General features: G+C 62.3%; 1 protein-coding gene across 5 annotated transcripts in view; it reads right to left on the bottom strand.

Annotated features, from left to right (window-relative positions):
* The window catches only part of WDR97 (WD repeat domain 97), a 70,389-nt gene that overhangs the window by 16,204 nt on the left and 34,147 nt on the right, over positions 1 to 20,038 (bottom strand). For 4 of the 5 annotated variants that reach the window (XR_016348655.1, XR_016348654.1, XM_075916594.2 and 1 more), the window contains exons 13-19: positions 17,153 to 17,308; positions 16,058 to 16,213; positions 15,044 to 15,199; positions 8,324 to 8,479; positions 7,748 to 7,861; positions 5,691 to 5,810; positions 2,957 to 3,079 (exon numbers count right to left, since the gene is read on the bottom strand). Coding sequence is in view for 3 of the 5 variants with exons in the window: in XM_075916594.2 (XP_075772709.2) it covers positions 2,957 to 3,079; positions 5,691 to 5,810; positions 7,748 to 7,861; positions 8,324 to 8,479; positions 15,044 to 15,199; positions 16,058 to 16,213; positions 17,153 to 17,308 (981 nt within the window). In the remaining 2 variants the exon portion in view is untranslated. The remainder of the gene's footprint in view (positions 1 to 2,956; positions 3,080 to 5,690; positions 5,811 to 7,747; positions 7,862 to 8,323; positions 8,480 to 15,043; positions 15,200 to 16,057; positions 16,214 to 17,152; positions 17,309 to 20,038) is intronic. The other variant, XM_089776080.1, reaches the window with a different exon arrangement.

Genomic DNA, 20,038 nt, shown 5'->3' with positions numbered 1-20,038 from the left:
ACGAAATGAACAGGCAGCAGGTTTTAAAACAAACCAAAGGAAGTTTTTCTTCACACAGCGCACAGTCAACCTGTGGAACTCCTTGCCTGAGGATGTTGTGAAGACCACGACTTTAACAGGGTTCAGAAAAGCGGTAGCTATATTCATGGAGGACAGGTGCATCAATGGCTGCTAACCAGGATGGGCAGGGAGGGTGTCCCCGGCCTGTTTGTCAGAAGCTGGGAATGGGCGACAGGGGAGGGGTCACGTGATGCTTCCCTGCTCTGTTCCCTCCCTCCGGGGCACCTGGCGCTGGCTGCTGTGGGCTGACAGACACTGGGCTGGAGGGTCTGACCCAGTCTGGCTGCTCTGATGTTCTTCTGGTCAATGACACGGCTTGGTGCAGCCTGCTGCCGAGATCTTGGGAGATTTAAATCCCGGCTTCATTTGCCCGTTCGAATGCCGACATGAGCCACCGTAGTTCGGACGAGGGTGTCAGTGGAGACAGACCCACAAGAGCGTCTTTTGTTTTACTTTTCATTGAAAACGCCTTCGTTCAGGGATGGTGTGTTGGGAGGTGACGACCAGGCTGGGTCTGGGCACAGCTGAGGGTGTCCGCTCAGGGCTTCATTTGCCAACCCCCTCAGTGCCCTCGGGTGCCATGGATTTGTGTACGTTTAGCTTTTCTAAATTGTTCCTAAACTGTTCTTTCCCCACCACGGGCTGTCCACCTCCTTCCCACAGGGTATGTCTACACGAGCTCGTTAATTCGAGCTAGGGAGGCGAATCAGGGAACTGGGGTTGCAAATGAAGCCCGGGATTTAAATATCCCAGGCTTTATTTGCATGTTCCCATCCGGCCGCCATTTTTAAAACCCCCTTAGTCCGAATGAACTGCCCGCAGCTACACGTGGCAGTTTAAATCCTTAGTTCAGATTAACTGTTACTCCCATCTCTTCCTAACAATCCTTGCGCCCGGAACAGAGTCCCGTGGTCGAAGAAACCAAAGCCCTCTCTGCGACACCACCTGCGCAACCACGCATTGACGTCCTCAATTCGACGATCCCTGCCCAGTCCTTTCCCTTCAACAGGGAGGATGGAGGAGAACACCACTTGCGCTCCGAATTCCTTGATCCTTCTTCCCAGCGCTACATAACCTGCAGTGACCTGCTCAAGGTCGTTCTTGGCCGTATCGCTAGTTCCCACGTGGAGAAGCAGGAAGGGGCAGCGATCCGAAGACTTGATCACTTTGGGAAGACTCTCGGTCACATCCTGAGTGCGAGCTCCCGGCAAGCAGCACACCTCTCGAGATTGCAGATCTGGACGGCAGAGGGATGGCTCAGTCCCTCTTAGGAGGGAGTCCCTGACCACCACCACCCGTCTTCTTCTTTTGGGGGGGGTGGTCATGGAACCCCCATCTCAAGGACTATGCATCCCATGCCTTCCGGTAGATGGTGTTCTCTTGCAGTTTCTTCCCTGAGAGGTCCCTGCCAAAGCATTCAGCACTGCAGAGCCTGTGGAGAAAGCCTGAAAGCGGTTACTTACCTCTACAGGAATGGGGGATGCCTGAGTTGGCCTTCTTCTTCTAGAGGTTCCATGCTGCCAGTTCTCTTCCTGGTCCTGTACTGCCCTCACTGGCTCTTCAGGATTAAACGCTGCCTTCTGTCGAGGACGTCTGCATCCTCTCTGATAGAACGTAGGGTCGACACTTGGGCCTCCAGTCCTCTAATTTTTTCCTCCAAAATGGCGACCAGCTTGCACTTGGTGCAGATGAAATCCCTTCTTTCTTCTGGGAGGAAGACAAACACGGCACACGCTGTGCAGGTAACAGCAGCAGAGCGATCACCGTCCATCGCTGCCTTCCCTCGGAGAGATTCCTCAGTTGTTATTCGATGCCTCCTTGACGGGCAGGAGTGCAGTGAAAAGATGTTAAAGAACGGCGAGTATCTCGCCCCTTCCCGCTGCCCTTCCCACGTGGATGAGAGAGCAGTGGGAGGAGGGAAAGGCTGGCGGGGCATCGCTACCCACACTCCATGCAGCTGATGTTGGCGGGAGTGAAATCTGCTTACCGGAAGGGCCGGTCAAGGGGCTGCAGACCAGGCGAAACGTGGCTGGAGCAGCTGCGGGCGCCACACGCCTGGGGGAGCTCCCAGACCCGCCGTGGCAGGTGCTGTGCTGAAGGAGGCGCGTTCCAGCGCAGCCGGAGGAAGGTGCCCCGAGGAGCGAGGCCGGGAGCGCAGGGCCGCAGAGGGCCGCTGCGCAAACACAAGCTGGGTGCAGCCCGGAAGCAGTGAGCGGGGCGGCGCGTTCTCCGCACACTCCCAGGCACGGGGCCCAGTGGGTTGCCGGGCGGGGAGGGCTCAGCAGAGCGCAGCAGGGAGCGGAGGCCTGGAGAGCCGGCCTGGCAGCCAGAGGCCGCAGCAGCCAGGGAGGCAGAGGAGGCTGCAGCGCGGTGGGAAAGCGCTAGGCGGGGGGGGGCTTTGCCTTCCCAAACCACCAGCCTGGCCCCGCCCACACCTACCGGGGGTGGAGTGTTGCTCCCCCGCCCCCGTGCTCCAGGACCATAGCGCAGGGCGTGGGCGGCTTGGCTCCCATGGGGGCGGGGCTGGAGTCTTGCCTCCCCCAGCCCGACTTTCCCCATCACCCCGGCTCTGACCCTCCCTGGCCTGGGCGAGCAGAGAGCAGGTGGGTGCAGACTGCTCGGCACAGCCACCCAGAGCCATGCGGGCAGCAGGCTGGGCTGCAAGGCGGGAGCCCCGGGCAAGGAGCCCTGCGGCCAGAGGGCTCGGGGCCGGGCGAAAGGCCCACGCAGGGACCGGCGCTTCCCCCTGGCTACCGGCTCCTGCGTGCCAGAGACGCCCTCCGCAGACAGCCCCTGGCACGACCCCGACTGACTCCTGGCTGGGGCTGGCCCTGCTGCCCAACCACCCCCCTCCCCGAGCGCGGGTCTCCCACCAGCGGCCGGCGGCCCCGCTTACCTCCTTCCCCTGGGGCACAGGCAGGGAGAGGCGGGAGCTCTCCTCCGGAGTGGCCGCTCGCCAGGCCGCCTCGTCCTCTTCCTCCAGCTCCTGCCCCCACTCCGGGCCGGCCTCTCCCGCCTCCTGCAACGAGGAGCTGCCCTTTCGGCCTGCTGCAGCCCCTGCCCCGGCCCAGCGCAGGCCACAGAGACCCAAAAGGGGCAAGCTCACCACCTCTGAATGCTGGGGAGGCCAGGAGGCTGGGAAGGGCATAGAATGGGGGGGCAGGCGGCTGGGAGGGGCATGGGACGGTGGGGCAGGCGGCTGAGAGGGGCACGGGCTGGAGGGTAGGGGCCTGGGAGGGTCATGTTTAGAGGGGAGGGATAGCTCAGTGGTTTGAGCATTGGCCTGCTAAACCCAGGGTTGTGAGTTCAATCCTTGCAGAGGCCATTTAGGGATTTGGGGCAAAAATTTGTCAGGACTGGTACTTGGTCCTGCTGTGAGGGCAGGGGACCGGACTCAATGACCTTGCAAGGTCCCTTCCAGTTCTAGGAGATAGGCAGCTCCATTCATTTACTGGATTTTGAGGGGAGCATCCGGATCACTGCTGTACCCATGGGGGGGGGGGTGTTTGCCCCAAAAGTTGGTACAAAGGGGGCCATGTGGGGTGTCAAATGAAAGCTCATCTTCTACTGAGTCCATAGATGTATAATGTCTGTGTGTGAAGTTATAAGCATGTGCTGTGTGTGGCTACCGAATGTTTCTCTGTGTGGGTCTGTCTACACTAGCCCCTTAGTTCGAACTAGGGAGGCTTTCGAAGTTGCAAATCAAGCCCAGGATTTAAATATCCCGCGCTTGATTTGCGTCTTCCCGGCCGGGCGCCATTTTTGAAATGTACAAGTCCGGACTATCCGCCCGCGTCTACACGTGGCAGGGACCCGGTATTTCGTATTAAAGCCCTAAATCAAACTGCCTGTTATTCCTCCTGCAAGACGGTTAGTCCGGACTTGTACATTTCAAAAATGGCGCCCGGCCGGGAAGACGCAAATCAAGCGCGGGATATTTAAATCCTGGGCTTGATTTGCAACTTCGAAAGCCTCCATTAGCCTCCCTAGTTCGAACTAGGGGCTAGTGTAGACAGACCCTTTGTGGCTGAGCAATGGGCGAAGCAGCTCAGCCCATGGACCTGCTAATGAGCAAGTCTCCGTGGAACAACAGCCCTCCACAGGCCAAGGACACACCCCAAGAATGGGGACTGATACCTAGGGGCTGCCAGCAGGGACACAGGGACAGGCCGCGGGCCAGGTGACCTGCTGCAGCCAAGAAGAGACCAGGAAGGAGGGATAAAGAGGCCATGTGGGAGCCTCCATCTTGTCTTCAGATCTGCTCCTGACCCCAGATGCGGCCTCGCAGGGATTCACGAGCCGGAAGACCTGTGGACCCATCCGGACATAGGATGTGCACCAAGGACTTTTAAACCAGGAGCTGTAACATCTCTGCTAGAGCCTGCAGCGAGAACTGGGAGATTCGATGCATGGAATGTAGGATACTTTAACAACCTCGCTCTCGGGCTTTTCTTTAGATGTTAGATGCTAAAGGATTGGCCCAGCGTGATTTGTGGGTAAGGTCCAGAGGGTAAATTGATCAGGGATCTGTGGCTGGTTTCTTGGAACCGGACAGAACTTGCTCGGGGTAGGTGGGATTGGGTTCTAAGACCCCCCCACCTGTGTATAAGCCCAGGGTCATCTGGGGCACGGATATTGCTGGGGTGTCAGGGGGTTTTGCTCGGGAGGCTTCTGTCTGGCCAGGCACGCAGCTGAAGCGCTCTGTGGGACTGGTGTGTGGCCTATTTGGGAAGGTCTCCAGTCTGGGGGCTATAGAGAGCCCCGAATTTGAGCAATTCGCCCTGAGCAGACGCCCTCAGCTGTGCCCAGACCCGGCCCGGTCCGTCACAGGGACAGGCGGCCGGGAGGGGCAGAGACGGGGGGGGCAGGCAGCCAGGAGGGGGCAGGGGACGGGGGGACACACGTCCAGGAGGGGCGGGGGTGGGCAGGTGGCCGGGAGGAGCAGGGGATGGGGGGGGCAGGCGGCCGGGGGGGGCAGAGGACGGGAGTGGGGGGCAGGTGGCTGGGAGGAGCAGGGGATGGCGGGGAGGCAGGCAGCCGGGGGGGGCAGAGGACAGGGGGGCAGGCGTCCGGGAGGGGCGGGGGACAGGGGTAGGGGGAGCAGGCGGCCAGGAGGGGCGGGAAACAGAGGTGCGGAGGGCAGGTGGCCGGGAGCTGACACAAGACCCGTGAGAAGAGCCTGGCCAGCTCTCCACTGGCGCAGGGGCCTGACCTTGGGACTCCAGGGCGCCGGCTGGGACAGAGCCATCGGGCCTGGCTCTGCGGGGGAGGCTGCCCGGTTGCCCAGGACGGAGGAGCAGGGGGGAGACTAGCACTGGCCACAGGACTCTGCTCTCCGGAGCGAGCTCGGGCGCCACCCTCGGTCTGTGGACAGGCGGCTCCAGGCTCCTCTTGGCTTTGTGCATTGAGAGGGCTCAGGCTCAGCCTGCAGGCCCCTGCGCTTCCCCTGGGGCCCAGGCCAGCGCCCCAGCCGGCTCCCTGCACCCCCGGCTGCTGAGCCTCACTGCAGGGCAAGGACCGGGGAGACTCGGGAAGGGCCGAACGCAGATGGGGCGGTCGGAGAGCGGGGGGGTGTCGGGCGCTCTGCCTAGGGAGCGCGAGTCCTCCCCAGACCAGCCACGCTGCCCTACCTCGACCATCCACATGGCCACCAGCGACTCCACCTCCTCCTGGCTCCGCAACTGCTGCAGCACCACCGAGTTGGGCACGGAGCCGGACGTCAGCCGGCGGGCTCGGAGGTAAGACCAGTCCTGAGAGACGGAACCCAAGCGACTCAGAGCAGCTGGCTCCCCAGGAGTAGGGCAGACCACCGCCCCGGGGAACCGCACAGCCGCTCCGCAACCACCGCCCCGGGGAACCGCACAGCCGCTCCGCAACCACCGCCCCGGGGAACCGGGCCGGGCCGCACAGCCGCTCCGCAGCCACCGCCCCGGGGAACCGGGCCGGGCCGCACAGCCGCTCCGCAACCACCGCCCAGGGGAACCGCACAGCCGCTCCGCAACCACCGCCCCGGGGAACCGGGCCGGGCCGCACAGCCGCTCCGCAACCACCGCCCCGGGGAACCGGGCCGGGCCGCACAGCCGCTCCTCAACCACCGCCCCGGGGAACCGGGCCGGGCCGCACAGCCGCTCCGCAACCACCGCCCCGGGGAACCAGGCCGGGCCGCACAGCCGCTCCGCAACCACCGCCCAGGGGAACCGCACAGCCGCTCCTCAACCACCGCCCCGGGGAACCGGGCCGGGCCGCACAGCCGCTCCTCAACCACCGCCCCGGGGAACCGGGCCGGGCCGCACAGCCGCTCCGCAACCACCGCCCCGGGGAACCACACAGCCGCTCCGCAACCACCGCCAAGGGGAACCGGGCCGGGCCGCACAGCCGCTCCGCAACCACCGCCCAGGGGAACCGGGCCGGGCCGCACAGCCGCTCCGCAACCACTGCCCAGGGGAACCGGGCCGGGCCGCACAGCCGCTCCGCAACCACCGCCCAGGGGAACCGGGCTGGGCCGCACAGCCGCTCCGCAACCACCGCCCAGGGGAACCGGGCCGGGCCGCACAGCCGCTCCTCAACCACCGGCGAGGGGAACCGGGCCGGGCCGCAGAGCCGCTCCGCAACCACCACCCAGGGGAACCAAACCGGGCCGCACAGCCGCTCCGCAACCACCGCCCAGGAGAACCGGGCCGGGCCGCACAGCCGCTCCTCAACCACCGGCGAGGGGAACCGGGCCAGGCCGCACAGCCGCTCCGCAACCACCGCCCAGGGGAACCGGGCCGGGCCGCACAGCCGCTCCGCAACCACCGCCCAGGGGAACCGGGCCGGGCCGCACAGCCGCTCCGCAACCACCGTCCCGGGGAACCGGGCCGGGCCGCACAGCCGCTCCGCAACCACTGCCAAACGGAACCGGGCCGGGCCGCACAGCCGCTCCGCAACCACCGCCCCGGGGAACCGGGCCGGGCCGCACAGCCGCTCCGCAACCACCGGCGAGGGGAACCGGGCCGGGCCGCACAGCCGCTCCTCAACCACCGGCGAGGGGAACCGGGCCGGGCCGCACAGCCGCTCCGCAACCACCGGCGAGGGGAACCGGGCCGGGCCGCACAGCCGCTCCTCAACCACCGGCGAGGGGCCCCGGCCTGCCCGGCCGCTCCGCCTCCCGCACCGAGGGGCCCCGGGCTGCCCGGCCGCTCCGCCTCCCGCACCGAGGGGCCCCGGGCTGCCCGGCCGCTCCGCCTCCCGCACCGAGGGGCCCCGGGCTGCCCGGCCGCTCCGCCTCCCGCACCGAGGGGCCCCGGCCTGCCCGGCCGCTCCGCCTCCTGCACCGAGGGGTCCCGGGCTGCCCAGCCGCTCCGCCTCCCGCACCGAGGGGCCCCGGGCTGCCCGGCCGCTCCGCCTCCCGCACCGAGGGGCCCCGGGCTGCCCGGCCGCTCCGCCTCCCGCACCGAGGGGCCCCGGGCTGCCTGGCTGCTCTGCCTCCCGTGCCCCAGCTAAGCCATGCAACCCCACCAAGGAACTCCTGTGGCCTGCGGGCGGGGGCTGCCACGAGGGCCGCTGAGTCTGGAGGGAAGGAGGCCGTGCGGCCGGCAGGCGGGGAAGGGACGTGCTGAGCCTGCGCCGGCGGCCGGAGGGACACTGAGCGAGGCTGGCAGGTGTTTGCGCGGGCGCCCCAGGCAGGTTTGCTCAGCCCTGGGCTCACCTGGGAGAGCTGGCTGATGTGCCGAGAGGGGGAGGGGCCGACCTGCCGCGAGGACGACGGGCTCCGGAGGCTGCTGTGCTGGCTCTGGCTGGCTGCTGTGGCTGCCTGGCGAGCCTGGGCACAAGGGATTTATTCACCTTGCACAGGCTGCTGCCCCCGCGAGAGTCCCCTCCTTCCGCCCTCCCTCCCACCACATGCCACGGGCCACGGCCACGGCCACGGCCACGGCCCCGGCAGCACCACAGCATCACTGCCCAGCCTGCCGGCCAGCTGCCAAACCACAGCACCCCTGCCCCCGCCAGCCCACGGGATCCCTGCCCCCGCCAGCCCACGGGATCCCTGCCCCCGCCAGCCCACGGGATCCCTGCCTCCGCCGGCCCCGGAATCCCTACCCCCACCGGCCCACAGGATCCCTGCCCCCGCCAGCCCCAGAATCTCTGCACCCGCCAGCCCCGGAATCTCTGCCCCCGCTTGGCCCACGGGATCCCTGCCCCCAGCCAGGTGGAGCAGAAAGCAGACCCAGCAGGGGACCTGCTGCCTTTCCCACGCCCGCTCGGCGCCGGTCCAAGCCCTTACCTGGGAGATCTGGCTCCGGATCGTGGCCAGCGATGTGCGGCACACATAGTCCTGCAGCAGTTTAGAAGCCCGGGGGGGTGGGAGGGCGACACGGGAGCTGCTGCCTGCGCGAGGCTCCGGGGCGTCCTCCAGGGAAGGCCCGTCTGGCGCGGGAGCCTGGGGAGAGAGGAGCGGGTGACTCTCCACGCTGTCGTCGGCTGCAGTGGGAGCGCGGGGACACAGGCCGGGGGGGGGGACTGGACCAGCACCCAGCCCACAGCAGGCCTGGTCCACCGGTGCGAGCAAGGAGCCAGAGACCTGCCCAGCGTGGAGGAGGGAAGTGGGGGCCGGAGCGCGGAGGTGAGTCCTGCGCGGAGCCAGGAGCCCAGCCACCCCCGGCGCGGCGCTCTGGGACGGGCTGTGGCGCGGGCCTCCGTCTGCAGGAAGAGGTTTGCTGTGGGGCGCCCCGTCCCCACTACCCATGCTCGGTGGGGGGGCAGCCCTGCCTGGCTTTCCTGGGCGCCAAGCAAAGGAACCAAGGACGGACTGAGCCTGGGGACGGGGTGGAGGAGTCTGGGACAAAGCCGACACAAACGGGACGGCCGGGCTGCTGCCCTCCCTGGAGCCTGCACACGCCTGGCACGGGCTGGGCGCTGCCATGCATCCTGTGCCAGACACTCCGGTCGGTGCCTGAGCGGAGACGCCGGGCTTGGGGCTTCTTACCGTCGATAACGGGGTGTGACAGGGCGCCTGCCCTGCACTGGCCCTTTAATACTCGGACTCCGGCCCGGAGCCGGGGCTAACAGAGAGAAGGCCAGCGGGAGCTAATTAGGGCTAGAGAGGGCCCAGCTGGCAAAGATCCAGGACTGCACAAATGGCTGGTAGAAGCCAGCTGAATCCATTAGGGCGAGTAGGAGCACAGCTGGCTTGTGTATATATAGAGAAGCCCAGGTTGCTCAGGAGGAGGAGAGGGGCCAGTGAGGGACTGGCTGTGGAGGAAGCAGGAGCTCCCCGGAGGGAGACCTGCTGGGGCTAGCCAGTGAGAGCTGGGAGAAGGCCAGCTAAGGCTACCCTGATGAGGGGCTGGAGGAAAGGCCCGGGCGTGGAGACAGGTGGCAGCCTGGCTTAGGTAAGCGGGGCCACGGAGATAAGCCCATGTGCCTATGATGAGCAACCCATACAGACTGTATTCTGCCCTGAGATGGGCTATATGAAGACAGTCAGGGGGCACTGAGGCGCACGGGGGTGCGGACCCCCTGACAGATGGTGGAGGATGCGGGCGGTATAACCCCACCCTGACAGAAAAGGGGTTTATTGCGAGTAAATAGTGGTCGGTAGACCACAGGACTGGAACGGGGAGTTGGGGAAAAAAAAAAAAAAAAAGTGGATGATGAATAAGTATTGGAGGGCCTGGGAGGCCCTACAGGCGGGGCCCTGGGAAAAGGGGAGCAGGCCACGACAAAGGGGTGACCTCGAGCTCCATAGCAAACCAGGCTCCAAGCGTTGGGGGCTGGGGCCGCGCCTGAGAACTTGTTTTGCCTGTGGACACAGGGGACACCTGAGGAGGGAGTGTCCCTACGGGGTGGGAGCCAGGAGGCCCCCCCCAGCTAATAGGGATAAAGGGAGAGCAGCCCCTGTGAAGACAACAGGGGAGGTGCGGACATGTTGGGCCTGCGGGAAGCCGGGCCACATTCGGAGGCTGTGCCCTGAGAGGACCTGGGGAAGGTGGCGGCAACCAACCGCCAGGGAAAGGACTCAGAACCACCGACCCGGGATGGTAAGAGAAACTAGGAGACGGGCGGAAGGCGGTTTGGGCCCGGGCGAAACCAACGCGCAAGGGAGCCCAGACTGGGGTCCTACCCCGCCGCGTGAGGGGCGGGGACCATCAAGCGGCCAGCGAAGGTACGACCCCCACACAGAGGGTGCGTATGGACAGGTGATGGCTGCTGACCTACGGGCAAGACTGCGGGACGGGACAAAGATCACCCGACAGGTATGGCTAGAGGGGAGGCCAGTGACCGCCCTGGTAGATTCGGGGTGCAGCCAGACAATGGTACGATCCGAGCTGGTCCCAGAGTGGGAGGCGGCCGGGGGATCCATATCAATGCAATGCATCCATGGGGATGTTAGCACCTACCCCACGGGTTGGGTCCGGTTGTCGGATGGGGTAGATGAGGTGATCTGCAGGGTAGCGTTGGCCCCAAAGCTGGTGTACCCAGTGCTACTGGGCCGGGACTGGCCGGGTTTCAGACGCATCCTGCGAGACTGGGAGAAGCAGGGGCCACCATCACCAGCAGGGACGGAAGGCCGGGAAAGGGGAGCACCCCAAGGTCCCGAGGAGGAACCGTGCCCGGAGAAAATCCTCAGTTCGGAGGAAATAGGAGGGGATGAGGACTTCATGAGAGACCAACGGGAAGATCCCTCCTTAACCCATGCCTGGGAACAAGGGGCAAGAGAGACTGGGGACCCCAGTACGGGGGCAGCTGTTCGACCAGCACCGTGATTCGAGGTAAGAGCCGATCGACTATACCGGATCGCCCGGTCGACCGACGGGCAGACAGAGGTTAGCCAGTTGTTGGTTCCCGCTCGGTATCGGAGGCAGGTACTAGACCTAGCACATGCGAACCCCTGGGCTGGACATTTGGGGCGAGAGAAGACCCTACAACGCCTAATGCAGCGGTTCTTTTGGCCTGGGATTTATAAAGAGGTCAGGGTCTGTCTACACTACCCTCCTAGTTCGAACTAGCAGGGTAATGTATGCATACCGCACTTGCTAATGAAGCCCGGGATTTGAATTTCCCGGGCTTCATTAGCATAAGCGGGGAGCCGCCATTTTTAAATCCCCGCTGCTTCGAACCCCGTGCAGCGCGGCTACACGGGGCTCGAACTAGGTAGTTCGGACTAGGTTCCTATTCCGAACTACCGTTACTCCTCGTGAAACGAGGTGTACCGGTAGTTCGGAATAGGCACCCTAGTCCGAACTACCTAGTTCGAGCCCCATGTAGCCGCGCTGCACGGGGTTCGAAGCAGCGGGGATTTAAAAATGGCGGCTCCCCGCTTATGCTAATGAAGCCCGGGAAATTCAAATCCCGGGCTTCATTAGCAAGTGCGGTATGCATACATTACCCTCCTAGTTCGAACTAGCGGGGTAGTGTAGACATACCCTCAGAGACTTCTGTGAGTCCTGCCCTGAATGCCAACGGACGGCTCAGGGAGGAGTGCCGAAAGCCCCTCTAGTCCCTCTTCCCGTGGTGGAGGTGCCATTTGACAGGGTGGCTTTAGATCTGGTAGGTCCCCTGGAGAGGTCCCGACGGGGGCACCAGTATATACTGGTCATAATCGACTATGCCACCCGATACCCTGAGGCGGTCCCCCTTAAGAACACGCTGGCGGCGACGCTGGCGCGTGAATTGGTACAGGTATTCTCCCGGGTGGGACTCCCCAGGGAGATATTAACTGACCAAGGGACCAATGTGACTTCCAAACTGATGGCGGAGCTTTGCCGCCTCTTAAACATTAAGACCCTGCGTACCTCAGTTTACCACCCGCAAACAGATGGACTTGTTGAACGTTTCAATAAGACATTAAAAAGTATGTTGCGGCGGTTTGTGGAGCTCGACCCAAAGGATTGGGACTTATTACTACCGGCACTGTTGTTTGCGGTACGAGAGGTGCCCCAAGCCTCAACGGGATTCTCTCCATTTGAGTTGCTTTACGGCCGCCAACCCCGGGGGATCCTGGACTTATTGCGGGAGAACTGGGAGGAACAGGATTCCAGGGTGACGGGTACAGTGCCCTATATCTTGGACTTGCAAAGGCGACTCCGGACTGTAGGGGAGCTAGCTAGGGAGAACCTCCTTCAGGCCCAAAATAAGCAAGCCCAGTATTATGACAGGGGCGCCAAACCCAGGACATTCCAACCGGGGGACAGGGTACTCCTGCTATTACCGGCGCCAGACTCAAAATTGTTGGCCAAATGGCAAGGGCCCTTTGAGGTTCTACGGCAGGTAGGTCCAGTGGATTATGAAATCAAATTATCGGGAAAACGAAAGGACAAACAAATTTATCATGTCAATTTACTAAAGAAGTGGAACGCCCGAGAGGGTATGCTTATTACCTTACAGCCACCAGAACCGGAACTCGGACCCTGGGGAGGCGACTTGAAGGCAGAAGGGACAGCGCACATTGGGGCCGAACTGACGGAAGAACAGCAGAAGGAGCTGAACTCCCTCCTTCGGGATTTTGACCAGGTCCTAACCACACAACCGGGTAAGACCCCCTTGATGAGTCACCACATTGCGACAACCCCAGGTAAGAAGATCCGGGACCACATACGACCCCTGCCCCGGAAAATGTGGAGACCAGTTCAGGAAGAGCTGCAGCGGATGCTGCAAATGGGGGTGATCAGGGAATCTAAGAGTGAGTGGCGTAGCCCCATTGTATTGGTGCCTAAACCCGACGGCACTATACGATTTTGCATAGACTTTCGGAAGATTAATGCAATCTCGCGATTTGATGCATATCCTATGCCACGAGTAAACGAACTGCTGGAGCGGCTGGGCAAGGCCCACTACATATCTACGCTAGACCTAACCAAAGGCTACTGGCAAATTCCCCTGACACCCGCCTCAGAGAGCAAGACTGCGTTTGCCACGCCTTTTGGCCTGTTCCAATTCAACACCATGCCTTTCGGATTGAATGGGGCGGCAGCGACGTTCCAGAGGCTAATGGACAGGGTACTACAGGAACATCGTGAGTATGTGGCCGCATACATTGATGACATTGTCATTTTTAGTGAAACCTGGACGGAACATCTGCGGCATTTGAAGGCGGTCCTTGGGGCGCTGGCCACGGCCAAGCTCACGGCTAACCCAAGTAAGTGCCATTTTGGACAAAGAGAGGTGTCCTACCTAGGCTACCGGGTGGGACGGGGAAGGATAAAACCCCAGGTGGACAAGGTGCAAGCCCTGCGAGATTATAAAGCCCCCACCACAAAAAGGCAAGTCCGCCAGTTTCTGGGTCTAGCCGGATATTACCGGAGATTTATACCCAATTTCGCCACGATTGCAGCGCCCTTGACAGATCTGACCCAGAATACAAGACCCCAAAGAGTCCAGTGGACCTCGCAGTGCGAAAATGCGTTTAGAGCGTTAAAATACCAACTGACGCAGTCACCGGTTCTCCATCAACCCGATTTTACAAAACCGTTTGTAGTACAGACAGATGCGTCAGATAGAGGGATCGGAGCCGTACTGTCACAGGAGCAGGAAGGGGAGGAACACCCCATCCTGTATTTAAGTAGAAAATTACTCCCACGGGAACAACAGTATGCCACGATTGAAAAGGAGGCCCTAGCAGCTAAGTGGGCGATAGAGACCCTGCGCTATTACCTGCTAGGGGGAACGTTCACATTAGTAACGGACCATGCGCCCTTACGATGGCTGCAGACAATGAAGGAGACCAACCCTAGGATTATGAGGTGGTATTTGGCCTTACAACCATATAAGTTTGAGGTCTGCCACAGACCGGGGAAAGCCCATAACAATGCCGACTTTTTTTCTAGGTCCATAGAGACTAACGAGCTGGCGGGAAGGGCTGGAGTGCTGGAAAAGGGGGTGAGCGATGGGGCATTGCCGCCCCACACTAACATTGACGGGGTGGCCCTCTGGGGAGTGCACCGGCCAACACTCCGACATTGTGGGGCGTGCTCTGAGGCAGCGAGGGCAGACCTGGCGGTGGTGGGGCCAGGAGGAGAAACCAGACCCTGAGAGAGGGCATAGGGGAGGCCGGGTGGAGGCCGGCCGAAGAAGGGAAGCTCAGTCCGAAGGGGAAGGTGTGTGACAGGGCGCCTGCCCTGCACTGGCCCTTTAATACTCGGACTCCGGCCCGGAGCCGGGGCTAACAGAGAGAAGGCCAGCGGGAGCTAATTAGGGCTAGAGAGGGCCCAGCTGGCAAAGATCCAGGACTGCACAAATGGCTGGTAGAAGCCAGCTGAATCCATTAGGGCGAGTAGGAGCACAGCTGGCTTGTGTATATATAGAGAAGCCCAGGTTGCTCAGGAGGAGGAGAGGGGCCAGTGAGGGACTGGCTGTGGAGGAAGCAGGAGCTCCCCGGAGGGAGACCTGCTGGGGCTAGCCAGTGAGAGCTGGGAGAAGGCCAGCTAAGGCTACCCTGAGGAGGGGTCGAAGGAAAGGCCCGGGCGTGGAGACAGGTAAGCAGGGCCACGGAGATAAGCCCATGTGCCTATGATGAGCAACCCATACAGACTGTATTCTGCCCTGAAATGGGCTATATGAAGACAGTCAGGGGGCACTGAGGCGCACGGGGGTGCGGACCCCCTGACACGGGGTAACACCCAGGTGCCAGGCAGTTCCAGGTACGCAGCACGGGATCCCTGCCCCTAGACGGCCCACGGGATCCCTGCCCCTAGACGGCCCACGGGATCCCTGCCCCTAGACGGCCCACGGGATCCCTGCCCCTAGACGGCCCACGGGAACCCTGCCCCTAGACGGCCCACGGGAACCCTGCCCCTAGACGGCCCACGGGATCCCTGCCCCCACTGGCACATGGGAACCCTGCCCCTAGACGGCCCACAGGACCTCTGCCCCCACCGGCCCACGTGACCTCTGCCCTCCACTGGCCCACGGAATCCCTGCTGCAGGCCAGGCCAAGGGGAGAGCAGACCCAGCAGGGGACCTGCTGCCTTTCCCGCGCCCGCTCGGCGCCGGTCCAGGCCCTTACCTGGGAGATCTGGCTCCGGGTCGTGGCTGGCGAGGTGCGGTGCACGGAGTCCTGCAGCTCTCGGGGAGCCCGGGGGGGTGGGAGGGCGGCACGGGAGCGAGGGGCTGCGCGAGGCTCCGGGGCGTCTTCCCGGCAAGGCCCGTCTGGCGCGGGAGCCTGGGGACGCAGGCGCTGGGTGTGAATGTGCCGGTGCAGGGCCCTGCACTGGGAGCAGCCAGTGCGGGGCAGGCCAAGCCCATGGGGCAACCGCCGGGGCAGCCCTGCGCCGGGAGCAGCTCCAGCCTGGGGCCCTGGGTTTGGGCTGGGCTGGGTCTGGAGCACGGACCCGCTGGGAGAGGGGAAAGTCCCAGACGGGGGCCGCGGCTCACACACACACACAGACAGACACACGCCTCACACACGCACATGGGCACACACACACAGACACACGCCTCACACACGCACATGGGCACACACACACAGACAGACACACGCCTCACACACGCACATGGGCACACACACACGGACAGACACATGCCTCACACACACACGGGCACCATACCTCACACACACACACACACACCCCTCACACACACACACACACACACACACACGGACATTTCACACACACACATACACATCACCCACATGAACCCACGCACACATGCACAGACATCCCCCCCATACACACACGGACACATACAGATATCGCACACCCATGAACCTCACACACAGACACTCACACATCTCACAGCCATACGGACACACACCTGACACACAGACCCGCCTGGCCTGGCCAACAGGGTGAGCCGCATGGGACGGGCCATACACAGGGGACAAGGGCGTTACTGGGGAAGGCTCTTCCCTGGCAAAAGACCCTACAACCCTGCAGACGGGTCCTGCCCGGCTCACAGGTACCCTGCCCCCCGCCCAGCCCACAGGTACCCTGCCCCCGCCCAGACCCAGGGGAGAGCAGACCCAGCAGGGGACCTGCTGCCTTTCCCACGCCCGCTCGGCGCCGGTCCAGGCTCTTACCTGGGAGATCTGGCTCCGGGTCGTGGCTGGCGAGGTGCGGTGCACGGAGTCCTGCAGCTCTCGGGGAACCCGGGGGGGTGGGAGGGCGGCATGGGAGCGAGGGGCTGCGCGCGGCTCCGGGGCGTCTTCCCGGCAAGGCCCGTCTGGCGCGGGATCCTGGGGATGCAGGCGCTGGGTGTGAATGTGCCGGTGCAGGGCCCTGCACCAGGAGCAGCTCCAGCCTGGGGCCAACGTTTGGGCTGGGCTGGGTCCGGAGCAGGCGAGATGCAGGCAGGGAGCTTGGGAAGTCCCAGGCTGGGGCTGCGGCTCCGACCAGACCATACACACGTGGACACGCGCACACCTTACACGCACAGGGACACACCGACATCTCACACCCACGCACGCACACCCACACCCCTGACATATACACACGGACACCCGCACACGCACCTCGGACACACACACAGACACACACACACACGGACACCCGCATTCCCCCCCAGATACACACTCGGACACACACACACACGGATACCCTCACAAACACACCTCACATACACACACAAACACACACAGAGACATCTCCCCCACACACCTAGACGTCTCCCCCCACACATGGCCACACACCCCCCACATGAACCTCCCCCACACACAGGCATCCCCCCACACCTCACGCACACAAAGGCACACACACAGACCCCCCCCTCTACACACACACTCCCATCACACACATGGACATCCCTGCCATGCACTCCACGTGACCCCTCACACGCACACAGGCACACACAGCCAGACGCTGCATCCCTGCCGAGGCGGACACAGCTCAGGCCCCGCGGCCAGGGAGCTGGAAGGGAAGGGAGGCGAGAACACAGGGAGGGGCAGGGACTGTTGCGACTGGGGAGAGAGGGGGGCCTGACTCCTCCCAGAAGCCAGGGGTCATGCGCCGTGCTCTGGGGCAGGTGACCTCTCAGCTCTCCGGTCAGAGTGGAGACAGCACGGCCTAGTGCTCAGTGTCCCGGCCGGGGCAGGCCGTGCCAGTGGGCCCAGCGGGCCAGGCGCTGAGCTGGGGGCGGGTGTGGGCCGTTTGCCGTCAGCACCGGGCTGAACGCTCACCGTGGGAGGCTGGTGGGCCGCGCTCCCCTCCGTGCTGCTGTGGCCAGCCCCCAGGAACAGGCAGGACGTGCCCGGGACATAGAGGCATGGCTCCGACGCGCCAAGGACACAGGCCTCCAGCACCGCGTCTGCGTTGAAGGCGTCGTTGCGGGGGATCTGCATGGAAAGGCAGGAGGGAGCAATCAGCCCGCTCCTTGGCCAGGGCCCAGCCAGGCGCTTGGCCCACGTGCCACGCTCTCCGCACCGCACACATCGGGGGCGGCGCTGCCACGCGGCCACGGCTGCACAACCTGCCGCCCCCTGCAAGCGCGGGCGTGGCCAGGGACACCGCACGCTCAGCTTCCCAAGGGAGGGCGTTTCCGATCCCTCCGGGGGTGAATGGCCCCAGCTCCCCGGCAGAGCTCACGCGGCCACACTCCCTCCACCCCACCGGGGGCAGAGCCGCCGCTTTCAGTCCCAGCCGGAGACACGGTGCAGGAGCAGGCAGGCTGGGTCAGCCAATGGCCCACGAGCCCGGCGCCCGTCTGCCGGCAGCCGTCCTGGCCGGAGGAATGGATCCGAACAGAGCAAGCTCCCTTTGTCCCCCATCCCTGCGTCTGGCTGCCAGAGGCCTCGGGGCCCCCAGAGCATGAGGCCAGGGCCCGCCCTGACCGAGATTAGCAGTCACGGGTGGAGCTGGCCTCCATGAATCCTGCAGTCCTGGGGCTGGTCAGGACATTGAGACTCCACCGTCCGGCAGGCAGAGTGGGGCTGATGGCTTCTAGTGTGCATCGCTCTGTAGTTAGCAGCTCTGCCCTGGCGCTGCCCTGGCGCCCAGGGCTGGGGGGTCCCTTTGTGGCGCTTCAGGTTGTACCGTCTTGAGTCCTTTCTATCGTTGCCACCTCCCCCTTCCCCAGATCGCGGGCGAGCAGCCCTGGCCCTTGCGCCCCTGGGGCCCTCCGCTCTGAAAACTGACCCACGGCTGACGTGTCTCTGTGCAGCCTCGCCCGTCACCCTGAGCAGTTTGAAGGCACCCTCAGCGCCCTGCCCAGGCAGCCGGAATTCACTCCCACGGCTGCATTCCTCTTGCAAGAGCCGGGAACCACTCCAGCGAGAGCCGAGGGCACTGAGTCATCTCAATGTTACTAATGCGCCGCCCCGCTGGCTATCACACACTGCACCCCTGCCCCGTAAACACAACCAGCTCTGCCCTTCCGCTGGTCCCACCCAGTAGCCTCACTCCACTGGTTCTGTGCAGCCTGTTATAGCAACATCCGTGGTTCAGGCTCCGGGCCTCCCGTCTGAGTATTCAGACCTTGGTACCAAAGCCCTTAGAACATTCTCTACTTTTCAGTTGCCTGCCTTCATGTGAGCGCACAAAGTGCAACAGAGAATCTCTTCTGCCACTGAATAAATCCATGCGACGCCTCCACCCAGAACCCCGTCTCAAAAAAGGGACCTCAGCACTACAAAAGAGTGACAAAAATGAGGAGGGGTTTGGGTGCTGGCATCTGTGCAGTGAGGTGGAGGCCGGACCAGTTTGTTTGTTTGGGGTGTCTGACTCGCTTGCTGCAGTCCCCTCTGGCTGTCTGGGTTGGGGGCAGGCTGCAGGGGGTATGCGTGTGCCAGGACACGTGTGTGATCATATTTCCAACAAAGCTGACTTAGGTGTTAATGGCTTAAGGTAAGAAAGAAAAGGATTCTTTCAACAAGATTTTGTTGGCGTGTTGCAGAGATCTAAAGCTCTGATCTTAATACGTTTTTAACTCACATGTTACTAATTAATACATGGTCAGTTGTATTGCATTAAGGCCAGATCATTGCTATGTGGTAGAGGTCTGGCTCTTAGGAGTCAGAAGTAGCAAGTGCTAGCATGAGCTGTTAGAAAGGTACATGTACTCCAAGGGGAGTGTTAATTTTCTTTTTTATTTCACTTCATATTAAATATCGTAAGCATTGCTCCTTGTTAACTAGCTGTCATGTTACTGGATTTTGAGGGGGGCAGCCAGATCACTGCTGCATGCATGGGGGGGGGTGTTTGCCCCAAAAATTGATACAAAGGGGGCCATGTGAGGTGTCAAACAAAAGCTTATTATCTACAGATTCTGTATATGCCCTTCATATACCTGTATAATGTCTGGGTATGGAGCTATAAATATGGACTCTGTGTTGATGCTGAAAGATTCTCTGTCTGAGGCAGAGCAATGGGCCAGGAATGTTTGCCCATGGAATGCTCCAGGGAACAATGGGCTTCTGGAGGCCAAAGACACAACTGGCCACTGGCCGTGTGACTCTCGCCAGCTTGGAAGAAGCCAGGAGGGGATAGAAATATGCCATGAGGCCAACTCCACCTTGGTGCTCAGCTCAGCCCTTCATCCCAGAGGCACGAGTGCAGGGATCGAGGAGCCGGAAAGTACTGTGGACCCATCCTGACGTGGGATGTGCTTCAAGACTTTTAAGCCAGCAGCTATAACATCTCTGCTAGAGCCTGCATCGAGAACTGGGAGATTCGATGCATGTACTGTAGGATACCAGCACAATTGAGGTAATGGATTTCAGGAAGGCAGATTTTGATAAGCTCAGAGAACTTGTAGGTAAGGTCCCATGGGAAGCAAGACTGAAGGGAAAAACAACTGAGGAGAGTTGGAAGTATTTCAAAGGGACGTTGTTAAGGGCCCAAAAGCAAACAATTCCGCTGTGTAGGAAAGATAGAAAATACGGCAAAAGACCAGCTTGGCTTAACAAGGAGATCTTGCATTATCTCAAAATAAAAAGGAGTCCTATAAAAAATGGAAACTAGGACAAATAACAAAGGATGAATATAGGCAAGCAACACGGGAATGCAGGGGCAAGATTAGAAAGGCAAAGGCACAAAATGAGATCAAACTAGCTACAGGCATAAAGGGA

This window comes from Pelodiscus sinensis, chromosome 2 (genome assembly GCF_052426305.1).
Source record: "Pelodiscus sinensis isolate ZL-2025 chromosome 2, ASM5242630v1, whole genome shotgun sequence".
Classification (NCBI taxonomy): Eukaryota; Metazoa; Chordata; order Testudines; family Trionychidae; genus Pelodiscus; species Pelodiscus sinensis.
This window is presented reverse-complemented; position numbering and strand designations above follow the sequence as displayed.